At 32.2% G+C, this 13,392-nt stretch overlaps 1 protein-coding gene across 1 annotated transcript in view; it reads left to right on the top strand.

Annotated features, from left to right (window-relative positions):
- LOC107455669 (rho guanine nucleotide exchange factor 17-like) overlaps positions 1-13,392 on the top strand; it is a 271,527-nt gene that overhangs the window by 238,843 nt on the left and 19,292 nt on the right. The window contains exons 14-19 of the mRNA XM_043057607.2: positions 6,392-6,582; positions 7,150-7,257; positions 8,027-8,058; positions 9,313-9,382; positions 12,626-12,709; positions 12,860-12,927. Coding sequence (XP_042913541.1) covers positions 6,392-6,582; positions 7,150-7,257; positions 8,027-8,058; positions 9,313-9,382; positions 12,626-12,709; positions 12,860-12,927 — 553 coding nt within the window. The remainder of the gene's footprint in view (positions 1-6,391; positions 6,583-7,149; positions 7,258-8,026; positions 8,059-9,312; positions 9,383-12,625; positions 12,710-12,859; positions 12,928-13,392) is intronic.

The following is a 13,392-nucleotide window of genomic DNA, read 5'->3' as shown; positions in this document are numbered from 1 at the left end:
TTCCTCACCGGTGACTGGTTCAACTTTTCGTTCATTTAGTTTTATTTAATATAGCCCGGAATTATTATTTTTACCCTCTAAAATAACATTTCCTTTCGTAGAAATTTCTATTTTATTTTAAATAAATTTCACAACACTACCATTCGTAAGGAGGACATTATACGAAGCTGTCATGTATGTCAGTGCATCCACTTTCATTTCTTTTTAATATTTTTTTTTCTTTTTCGATAGTTAGGTTGCTATTTCATACAGTGCTTTTCACAAGGTGATTTTATGTCAGTTGTGACATAAACAGAAAGACGCACAACACTTAACGCCTCAATTAAACACTCGAAAACTTCATTTGTGCTTATTTTTACTCCGTTATAATTAAGAAATATATTTCTCCAATAAACTGTTATCCCTCATTTAGCTCTTATCAACCATTTAACCATCTTATCAACCAATAAAACGCCATTTTAAATAAACCTTGGCAGTTAATTTTAAAAAAAATTGACATCNGTGGGTAATAAGAACTATAATTTCGAGAACAGATTTTAGCCGATAAACACATTTCCATTACGAACAGAAAAAATATCAAATAAATTATTTAAATACCTCAAAATTTTAAAATCATTTGCCAGGGTTCCAATTTTTTTACCGAAAATGTGGTGTTTTTGCAAGAATTATTTTCCTAAGGGATGAAACAAACAAAATATTAATAGAATCATTTTCGCTCCTCTTTCTCCTGAAATGATTACCTTATGTCAAATTTATAAACTGTCAAATTTTGGCAGATTCTATTTTTTTAAGGTTATTAATAAAATTCTTTCATTTTTTAAATGTAACGCTTACGGTAGGAATTGATTTTCATTTATAATCTTCAATTCCTATTTGAACATAGCTCCAAATTTTGATATAGTAGAATTTTTCAAAAATTTAAAGGCAGCGAAATGTTTATTAACTGAAGTAACTGATGCAATCTAACTTTTAAAAATGTGGGTGTAATCAATAGGTATAATTCAATATTATTATGTCAGTACAAAAACTAAGCTTAATAATTTTGATTTTAAGATAGGAAAACTGAATAGTTATCGAAACAATAATTCCTACGTATGAGCTTTACAGATGAGCTTTTATTTATCATGATATGTATTTCAGTAACCCAAATAAATTCTATCTTTATCTGATATCTTAGCGCAATAAGTTAAAAACAATGCAGTTTTGTTTTTCCCGTTTATTTCGAACATTTATATAAGAGTGAACATACTATCGCATTAGTTGTAATATCATCGAAAACTGATTCACTGATGTGAGATGAAATGACTAGAGCTAACATTCCTTATCTCATTCACTGTAGTATGCATTTATGCAATATTCGAAACGTATTTATACATTTGAGTCCCAATTATATTTCATAACAGTCACGTATTACTACTGTTCTTGCGAAAATACAGTTATTGCAAACGTGCTTTGTTAGTAATATATTTATGCAAAATATGTGGAATGAAAGTTAAAACCTTTTGTAAAGTTAACTAAATCTAAATAAATCTTCCAATACAGGTTTCAAACTTTGAAAAATACACAACAAACTAGTTTCAAAGTAGGGAGGGAGACAAAAGTGGCATATTTAGTGAGTTTCAAGAACTTAAAAACTTTCATAAAGCTAATTTGAGCATTAGAGGTGTATGGTAAAGTAAATGGTCATAAAATACGTTGCACTATTCAAATTGAAGTGGTATTTTACAGCAATTTTATCAAAATTTCTGCATCACTTTTATCATTTCTATAAACTAAATATGCACTGTAAGAAATGACGGATTAAATTCAGGTGAAAAATTTTGGCAGCCTGAGTGCAGTATCCGTAAAATCCACTTTGCCGTAAAATACATTTCACCGAAAAACTTTATATCTTTATTTTTACAATAATATTTATTTAATTACAGTGATTTAATGATTTTACAGTTAATATTACTGTATAAAAATTACTTTACATAAATTTTTTGTTAAATAAAACTTAACAGTAAACATGGATTTTACTGTAAAAAGTACTAGCACCGCGAGTGCCGGTACTTTTTACCGTTATTTTATACGGAATATTTTACAGTGCACTCTAAAATCTACATTTTGTAAGATATAATTAAAATAGTTCTGAAAAAAATCGTCATCGTCTCACCAAATCACCAGTCGTCATCGTCTGGACAATGCCCCAAGATGGCAGATAGTTAAAAGACTCGAGGAGGGCTAATCACAGGCGACCTATTGTAGAGACATTTGGGGTTTCTGCAAATATGGTGTTCACTCTGTGGAAACATATTCACAAAGACAGGAGCTGTGGTCCGCCGACCTAGTCACAGTCACAAAAGAGCAACACTACCGGTTCAAGACCGTCATGCGAGATTCCCAACCAAACGGGATAGGTTCGAGACACAACTATCTCGCAACCTGCATAATGCAGCAGGAATATTTACTTCTCAGATAACAATCGAATAGAGATTTAATCCAACTTGACTGTATGACAGGTGCCCTGTAGTCTGCATCCCTTTGACTGTGAACTACGAAAAGAACCGTCCATCCTGGTGCCGAGAACACCTGTCTTGGACAGAGGATGATTGAAGCGGGTTCTCTTCTGTGATGAGAGGTGATTCAATCTTGAAAGCAACTCGAGACGTATTCTCCTCTAAAGAGAGCCCGGGAGTCAATATCGGCTCTCTAACATTATCGGAAAGGACCACCATAATCGAGGAGGTGTGATGGTCTGGGCATGCATCATGTCATAAGGGGATAACAAACTCCATACGTTCTACAAAAGTACTCTGACAGGTCAGCAGTATAGAGACGAGATCCTTGCACCTTGTGTGATACTTTTGAGAGGAGAATGTGAACCAGATCTTATCCTTTTGTCTCCATAGGGTTCAGCTGGGGAACGAATACCTCCCACCTGAAATATGTGTGACCCCCTTGGAAGCTCAATTGCAGCTCAAAGACCAGCTCCACGTCCATAGATGAGCTCAAGTGTGCATTGATGCAAGAGTAAGAGGGGTTGCAACAGGTGTTGATAAGAAACCTGGTAAAAAGTATGAAACGTCAATGCGAGAGTTGTGTAGCTATTAGAGACGATCATGCATCCTATGAGATATGTTTTCCTTTGATTGTCGGTCAGCAGCTGTGCTGGAAAAGTGACCAGTTTCCTCATATTTCTCATATATTGGTCTTATATAGAATGATATTTTGGCCAGGTTTCGTTTCATTTGCTTTGTTAGTTTTTTCTTCTTTTACAAAAAAAAATTATTTGTCCCTTCAATAGTTTTCACCAGTAAATATTATGATGTACAAACATGTCTCGTTTTTTCAAGCCACTTTATATTTGTGTTAAAAATTTATCATCCTTTTAAAAGGACGCTAGGCACAGATAAATTGACAGTTTTTTTGTTTTTTTTTTATTCTTATATATTTTTTTTTGTTTTTTTTTTATTTCAATCTTAACTTTGGCACAGTACTTAATAGATTCTGGATAGTTTTTTAAATGTAATAAAATTACATCAAATAACTGCGCAGTATCTAAGATGTTAAATTTTAAAAATTTTATTTGCTTTTATTTATGAAACAAACATAAACAAAATATTCAAATTTTAGGAAAATATGATTGAAATTTTTCAGCTTAAAAACTACAATTATAAAATTTTAGTTGCTTCAATATTTAATATTTTTAATGTTTCACGTTGAATCAAATTATTTTATCTAAATTTTAAATATTTTTTTATTATTCTAACTACATGCCTTGACACTTTTATACAACATATTGTCGTTATATTGTTCCTAAAAACGATTTTCTTTCTTCTTCTATGAAGAGGGTGAGGGTTGATTTTTAAGCCACATATTTTATGTGACGATAAACTTGAAAAAAAGAGCAACATAAAAAGCATTAACTCGAAAATGACGAGGCAATGTGAGATGATGCAATAGCATAAAGAAAATTCTGACATCAGCAAAAGAGTGATTATTTTTAAATCTTAGGCATTCTGCGCTCCCACTCAACCACGTTCTTCACCAACAGCGGCTGCGTGCGCTACAGCGGATACAATGCGCATGCACCATTGCGTCAGCAATCCAAAGAACATAAAGAGATCAGAAGTTCTAATACGTAACGTGTTCTGCTTTTTTTCTTTGTATGAAAGCGATAATCTGACTTCAAAATCAGCATTTGCATAGTTTTAGAATAAATTGCATTAATTATTTACGTTTTGGCCAAAAGTGCCGATAGCAAATTCACTACGTCACAAAATGAAAAAAATTCTTGTTACCCTTTTAGACCTTTTCCTTCTTTTATTTTCCTTCCAAAGTAATTGTCCAAAGTTAATTCTATTCCAGAAGAATTATTTTTTATAAGTCTGTTTAAAACAATATATAAGCACTATGCAATGAGCGAAATTGCTTTTGATAACAGAATTATTTCATTATTAAAATAAGAGCGTTTCAGAAATTTGAGGAAAAGAAAAGTCCTCTCCTTCGAAAAGCTTAAGACCTGCTGATCTACCCTAAGGAGCAAAACAAGACGTCACAGCAATAATAGTATCTGCGAGGGAATAATTCATCCAAACTTTTTTCAGGAGTAGAGAGGCTTAATAAATTTGCCAAAGGCATCATCTTGATTCAGATTGACTCTGAAATGGATTTCGACAGTCTTAATTTAGCATTAGAATGGTCATAATTAAGAATTTTAGACAGCAATGAAGCCAAAGCTCCAGAGAAAACTCTTTTTAACACTTGAAAAAGATATTCAAAACGCAAATCTCATTAAAACATTCAAAGAGCAAAATGAAAAATTTTCGGAAGCCAATTTAAACATTAGGAATCCAATTAAAACCACGCAATGCAACCATTGAATTTTAACGATTGACCTCAAATACTAAGAACGTTGAGAGGCTGAAAATCGACTGGGAAAGAGAAGGCGTCAAAGAAAAGGGGTGACTACTATGATTCTGTAAATGCTGTAGGCACTGATATCTGGCTACAAGTTGCAAAAACCAGGAAGACTGTCTGAATTGCGGAAAAATCGGGACACGGTCGTGAGGGATAAAAGAATGAAAGCAGCTGCATAAGCTATAGTATTAAATTGAAAAACTTTGTAAGGAGTCATTGAACTACTTACATCTGTTTAAGTAAACTCCTGTCCATGTAGACTCAAAATTCTGACCGAGAAAAATTAATGATTACGGAGACTGATTGTTAATGAAACGAAGCAGCCAGCCAACCTAAACAAATCGTCTTTTTCTGCTGTTTTTTTTTTTCGAAGTTTAATGCAATTTAAAGTTTTTAGATATTAATGCTATTACAGCATTTGATATAAAATTTTGATGAGTGATTTGATGATCAGCCATTTTTTAATGAAGGAAGCTCGTGGAAAATTCAGTCTGAAGTCTACCCAACTGATCTCGTTGTGCTGGTGGGCTCTTCAGCATGCATCTACCTTTGGGCAGGTCGCCTTCAGAGGGGTCACGCCACCAGGATATATAAATATATATATATTCAGGGGTCGGCCTAAATAATGGAAATACTTCGATACTGACATATTTTTTGATATTTTTCAAAAAATACCTAGAATATCAGTTTATAAATTTAGAAGTGTTTAAATCGTGCAATTTCTCATACATATCAGAGAAGTTTAAAGCTTTTTAAGGTTTGAGGGACCTACAATAAATTGCAAACGGGAAAAAAAATTTCAAACACCCTATGCCCAAAAATGTAGTAATAAATTTGTAACTTATGACAATTATTGTGGTTATTACATGCGAGGGGGCAGAGTGGCAGTTTAGTTTTCCAAGAAGGATATTGGATTAAGGTCAGGTGAATTTGGGGGCCAAGACACGACTTGAAAGTCACTGGAATGTTCCTCGACGATTCGACACTTATGACATGGTGCATTATCCTGTTGGTAAACACCATCCCCCGCAGGAAAAACTGTTGTCATGAATGGGTGAACCTGGTCTGCAACTATGTTCAAGTAGCTTACAGACATCAGGGATTGTTCTATGAGAATTATGGGTCCTAATGTGCCCCATGAAAACATTGTTCGTGGGAGAGAAACCGTGAAAACCAGGGCGAGTTCATTGTTATGGATGGAGGGTGGTCATAATGTAATGGCTCTTCGGTGTATATATATATATATATACTATTATCAGGGTGTGTAAGTTTAATGACACCACTTTAAAATAATTTAAAATTTTCCCGTGCTCTACACTTTCTAATCACCATATAAAATAGATTTCAGAATTTTTATCATAAGGAAACATCTTAGAAAAAAATTAACCTGTCATCTTAGATCTTGTATATATTGTATCGAAAAATGTATTAATAATTTTTAGATTTCTTTTTGAAACAAATAACTAAGCATTCCTTTTTGATTTTTTAGATAACTTGCGCAGCGTCCATTGTTGGATCTTCTCAGAGTGGTTTACCTGATTTATGGATCTGCAGCAGTGATGGTTATGTTGGTCAAGTCTGTATCTTATCTTATCAAGCCGAGCCCGTCATAGCCACATGCGCAAATGTATGCAGTGCAAGGATTCTGTGCATAGCTGCTGTTCCGGGTGTCAATGCTGGGTAAATATTTATTCTCCTGCAGCTATTAATTATTGGACTGGAAGTACATATATCAATATATTAATACGGCTGAAAATGAAAAACAAAAATAAACAAACTATTATATGTATATACATTACATACATATATATTACATATATATATACACATATACACGCCATTCCTATCATAGATTTAGTCCCATAGAGCCCAATACTGTTTAGTAGCAGGGTCGTAGAAAGAAATATCTTGCCAACTAGGTCTTCCTTAATTTCAAGGATAGGTCTTCGAATTGGGCTTCTTATTTTCCTTCCTCACTCCATGAATCTGGCATGGATGTCGTTAAAATCATAACATGGTGCATCACGTGATTTGTTGGCTTAGATTTTTTCTGTTTTCTGGAGCAATATCGACAGCTACCATTGCAGGTCTTCTTCGATAATGTGCCGGCATTTCCATGCATCCCTTGTTTTCTTTACATTTTTCTTATTTTAAGGGTTTTATGTGCTTGTAGCAGTTAAAAAAAAACTTAATAAATCATGAATTATTAATTTTCCTTTTAAATTTTCTCTCTTTTTTTGTTGTCAGGTACCTAAGAATGAGGCGCAGGAGCACACTTCTTCCATACCTGCCAGGTTTCAATTACGAAAAAATGAGAAGGGATAGTATACAGGAATGCAAAGGACCACTCGACAGGTGAGATTTATAAGTTCAGTTACGTTTTCACATTAAAATCAAAATTATCGGTTTACGAAATCTTTTCATTACTGTAAGTAAAATTTTTACTCTAAGCATCTGAAATATACCTTACATTTGAATGAGTACAATGAAGTCCTTTGAATACATCTTACATCTGAATGAGTACAATGAAGTCCTTTGAATACATCTTACATTTGAATGAGTACAATGAAGTCCTTTGAATATATGTTGCATTTGAATGAGTACAATGAAGTCCTTTGAATACATCTTACATTTGAATGAGTACAGTTTATACATTATGCTACGTATGAATAAACCAAAATAACAAAAATAAAGTAAAAATAAAAGTACATGTATGGATATACCATAGTTTTGGTTCTATAAACAGAAACCTTCCTCACTCTCTATACACCAAGTGGCAGAAAAAAGTAACAAAGCAAACAAGTTCTCAAAATGGTTTAACTAAGAGGAATAAGCTTGAACAAATTATTTTTCCTTCTTTTATTACCTTGTTCCGGCTTGTTTCTCTTGGTTAAACCACTTTATCTCGTTACTTTTATACTGTCATTTGGTGTTTAGACGAAAGGGAAGATTCTTGTTTACAGAAACAAAATGATGGTATTTCCATTCACGTACTTTTATTTTTGCTTTATTCCCGTTGTTTCGATTTTTTTCATATCTAATATTTACTGTTTTCTGTCCAATTTTTAATTAATATATATGAGTATTCAAAGTAATACTAATTTATAAATTTATTACGTTTCAGCGACTCAGACGATGAGTTCATTGATGCTCTAGGTATGTTTTAATAATTTATTTATTTATTTACTAACTGAGTAAATAAATGAGTGCTAAAAAAGCAAAATGATGCACAAAACGGTTCAATCAATAAAGCTAAAGAAAATTCCACTATTTAATATGTTTGTACTTTTTGACCTTCCATTTAGCTTTACTTAATAATATTAAGCAAAAATGTTCAGTTCCAGTTTTAAATTCATTCCATCATGAAAAAGATTAACTGTACTAAGTATCATTTGGCATTTTTGAGACTATGAAAAGCCTCTTACCAAGTATTTTTATTAAAATTGCATAGTTTTGGCTCTATTTTTATACGTGACAAATATACTAATTGTACCTACGTTATAAGTATATTTGGTGCCTATTTAAACTACACCAATTGCTATAATACTAGCGCCTTTTACCAAAACTAATTAAACATCATTGGCGTCAATAATAGCATGACAGTTTGTTACGCTTCTTCTAAATAATTTGGTACCATTTTACCATTATTTCATTAGTACTTATTATCAAAATTAAATAAACATCAATGGCATTAATAGTATTATGGTGATTTTTTACATTTCTCTTAAGAAATAAGTAACATTTCTCCACTAATTTTGCTTTTTAGTGCATAGCTTAATTTTTTTTTACTCCAATTAGTAACGATCCTGGTAGCGTAATTTACAAAGTAAATCTGCAGCACCGTCTTCATAATTCTAAATTCGCCTTTCACCTCAATGGTTATTATTGTACAATGTAGAAACATGCATGTAGCAAACTTTTTAAAATAAGGTACTTTAAAACTATACATAAAAATGTTATTTTGTTTAAATTTAAGTTGAATTTTTACTATGATACTAAAAACATTTGGAATAAAACTCTGTGCTAAGTCTATGACCAAGTAGCAAAAAAAAAAATTCCTTAATTATTTATTCTTTGCGGTGTTCATCCAATTTAGAGAAGTTTTAAGAAGCATTCTGGGCAATTCCTTTTTTGTAACAAAAGGAAAACACTGTCGAAATATCAGGACGCTAGCACAAATGGTTATGGAGTTATAAACGCACAGACAAACTTTTAATTCTATTATTATAGATTACTGCAAGTCTATTTAATGTTCTTAATGCACATATCCTTCAATAAACATAGTATTAAACACATTGCAAATCATTGCTCTATAACATCTTTATATTTTTAATTAAATTTAAATTTGATTATTTTTGACTAAAGAGTTTTTAAGAAATAATTTGCTACAGTTTCTATGTTTACTTCCAGAAGAAGAACTTTCAAGTGATGATACTAACACTTTACAGCCTACGATATGGCTTGGAACTGAGGATGGATGGTAAGTGATTGAATACTTAAATTAATGAGGAATTTCATAAACGGTAAAAAAGAATTTATAAATTCTAATAAATAAACCTTAAAATTAATATTGGTCAAAATTAAATTTAATTACCTTTTTAAGACCAATTAACTTTTATTAACGGGAGATTAACTTTTCCTTAAAGAATTATCATATATAATAAGGAATAAATCCCAAAAGACTGCATGTTAATTATCAATATATGTATTTTCGTGCTTAAGTTCTTTGGGATAAATATTAAGCGATTGATGAATGTAACAAAATTCAACACGACTACGTCACCATTTACTTAGATATTGATTTCGCTATAAGAAAAAAAATATCACTGTACTCAAAAATCAGTTTTGTAAGTATTGTAAAAATATACTGTTAAAAATCTAGAAAGGAATTGAAAAATGGTAATTAGTTAATAATAATGGTAATTGTTTAATTTTTTTGTCGTATGCCTGTTTAGGCAGTGAGGGTGCGATTGTTCCTGTTTTCAATGGCGCCATCTATGGCCAGAAATTTGACTTCTGCCACGCCATTCACACAACCACAACCGTCATATAGGTCCGTCACATTCGCACACATTCACACACAAAGGAGAAAGAGACATCCATGCCGTGCCCGGGATTCGAATCCAGGACTTTTCTGATGCAAGGACAGTTCCCTGCCCCCTACACAGGCCGGTCGGCAATTGTTTAGTAGAATACATAATAAAACCCAAAAATCTTGGGATTTTGACCTTGACTGACCTTGCAACTTTCATTAGACAAATAAATTTTCCTTGAATTTGATTGGTTCACGTTTAATGGATTCTCAGTTTAATATGCAATCGGACCCGCTATCGTGGGCCACACTGTTAAAAATTTTCTAAAAATTACGGTAAAATAACCGTCAGCAGTTTGTCCATTCAATTGACCTTAAAGTTTACGGTATAGATTTTTTACCTTCACGTTTTTAGAACCGTTTACAACTAATGTGGTTTAAAAAAATTAATGAATTTAAAAAAAACATGAATATAAAATTCTACGGTTTTTAACTATTTACAACTAGCATGGTTTTAAAACCATGAAAAGAAATTTAACTATACATTGGAGCTAAACTATTCGCTTAAGTAATGAGCATTGGAATTAAGTTGTAGTTGAGTTGCGTGTATCACATGAGCCTTGGAATATTGTTTAATTAGCATACTTGTTTGCTTCACCTATCGTAAGAGATGGAAAATACTAGACTTTTTTTTTGTTAAGTAGCTTTATGGTGCTGCCTTCTATGCGTGAATGAGAACAAATTGGGGTGTGCAGGGCACTAAAACTCCTCATGTGTTAAAAGGAAATTGTGTGGTGCCAACGCTAGGATTCGAACCCCTGTTCTGTCGGTCCTGATATCGACAGATTAGCCCTATAATCTATAACATGTACCAAACTGCAAGGAACTTAGTGTCTTCACTAAGTGGGTCTAGTTGGTGCGATAAAATTCTGGTTGTTTAACCGTATTAAGCAAAGGCATTTAAAGTGCTTTTTTTCACAGTTAACAGTTTGAATACCAACTCATTATGGTTATTTGACTGTTATGGTTATGGTAAAATAACATTTGAATAAATTGTTAATTAACCCTTTCTTTAAAGAAATTTCTTACAGTGCTTCTGAAGACGCAGCTCCACTAATCAACGAATCACTATATCGAAATTCTTGGAGAAAAAAATATTTTTTAGAATATTCTGGGCAGTAATGATTACGCTAGTAATTAATTTACTTATAAATTATTTATAAATTATTTATGAATTATTATATATATTATTATTTATATTACAAACAATTTACTTATAAATTATTAATTAAAGAACTAAATACAGTTGTATATCTATACAAGGCTCTGTATATATGGCAAGTATCACACTATGTAACAAAACTTTTTTTGAAACATTAAGTAGAATTCAAAATATCAGCCATATATCACCCTATAAGGAAATTTCTTTTTATGCTTATCTTTGCGATTTTCCTCATTTTTGGAATACATCATTTTGACCTTCTTCATTCTCGAGGAAAGTGGCGAGTGAAAGTTTTGTATAACCAATTCACTCTCCTTTTTGCCTGCCTTTTTAACTATTCGCATTATTGATTAAAACAATAACATTTCGGAATATAATTCTAGACATAAAGGAAAGTGACCAATTTTAAACACTCCTTTATGTATTAATTTATATATAGTGAAATAATATTTGTATTATAAATTATAACCAGCTACTTTTGAACTTTTGAAGTTTTATAACATTTACTTAACCAAGTGAAAAAGGAAAATTTAAGTGAACTCTAAACAAACTACCCATTTCTCAGTTGCCCACTATAAGCATGTGAAATAATATTAGTCATATAGCAATTTGGACGGGATAACTAAGGAATGTCCACTACATCCGAGTGTCCACTATATCCCGGATTCATTATAGTGGGGTTAGACAACAGCACCTTATTAGGATTGCCACAAATTTGAGCGGCATTATGTTTTAAGGCACTGACGTTATGGTTGAGCTTTGAATATTTTTTTTAAATGTTGTTAAATTGAACAGTTTTAACTTTTTAAATTAACCATAAACCTATACACCGAAAAGCCATTACATTATGACCACCCTCCATCTATAACAATGGGCTCGCCCAGGTTTTCATGGTTTCTCGTCCAGGAACAATGCTTTCATGGGGCACATTAGGACCCATAATCCTCATAGAACAATCCCTGACGTATGTAAGCTACATGAACATAGTTGCAGACCACGTTCACCCATTCATGACAACAGTTTTTTCTGCCGAGGATGGTGTTTACCAACAGGATAATGCACCATGTCATAAGGGTCGAATCGTCGAGGAACATTCCAGTGACCTTCAAGTCATGTCTTGGTCCCCAAATTCACCTTACCTTAATCCAATAGAGCATTTGTGATCCTACTTGGAAAATAAAATTCGCGCTGCCACGCTACCCCCTCGCAATGTGAGGGAATTGCAGGACCAGTTGGTGAGCGCTTGGTACCATATACCTCAGACTACCTATCAACACCTTGTGGAATCAATGCAATGCCACGGCGGGTGCTAGCAGTTTTGAGGGCTAAAGGTGGTCCTACATGTTATTAGCAGGGTGGTCATAGTGTAATGACTCTTCGGTGTATATAGCTCATGAAACTGTACAGATTAGATATTCATTTTGTTTAGTATTGCTTTCAAACGTAATAAATTGTTTTATATTTTGCAGCATCTACATTTATAACTGTAAAGATGTAAACCTTCGAAAAACAAGATTAAAAATGCACCACACCACCTGCATATATGACATTATGTAAGAATTTAAAAATATTTTAGTATTATTATGTCATTCAGTGTCTCTTAATTCCAAAATATTATGAAATGTACACTTTTTTAACGTTTTCAATGTTTTCATTTTAAACAAGTTTAAAGTATCCTTCTCACTTTTACTCATTTTTTTCAGCCATTTCAATGAAAAGGTATATGTTTCTTTAGCGAATGGGGAAATTCTGATTTACAGACGTGATATAAGTAAGCAAATTATAAATGAATAATTTGTATTCCAGAATCTTTTATGTAACTATCATCACGTTAAAATGTTTTGAAATTATAAATGTAAATAATACAATACTTTTATATAGTTATGAACTGTTAAGTTTTAAATTAAAAGATTACAATCTATACCCTATAAACCACATGACAGGTTTCAGTTTTTCCGCAGTATTTTCCATATTTTTTTGGTTGTCATTTGCATAAAATTATTTATATCTCTCTCTTGTAAAAGAATTTTGCTTGCCAAATTTAAAGGTATTTAACTGTAATATTTATTTTTCTTATTTTACTCAGCTGTTATTAAATTTTTAATTTTGATTGTTTTCTAAACTAAAAGAGTGGTCTCTTCATTACAACGTTTGTCACGATGGTTAAGATTCGCGACAAGTAAATAATAAGAAAAGAGAATAAATGAAAACTATATACATTTTATTCAAATATATA

This window comes from Parasteatoda tepidariorum, chromosome 7 (genome assembly GCF_043381705.1).
Source record: "Parasteatoda tepidariorum isolate YZ-2023 chromosome 7, CAS_Ptep_4.0, whole genome shotgun sequence".
NCBI lineage: Eukaryota > Metazoa > Arthropoda > Arachnida > Araneae > Theridiidae > Parasteatoda > Parasteatoda tepidariorum.
Note: the sequence above shows the minus strand (reverse complement) of the source record. Positions and strands in the feature narration are given on the sequence as shown.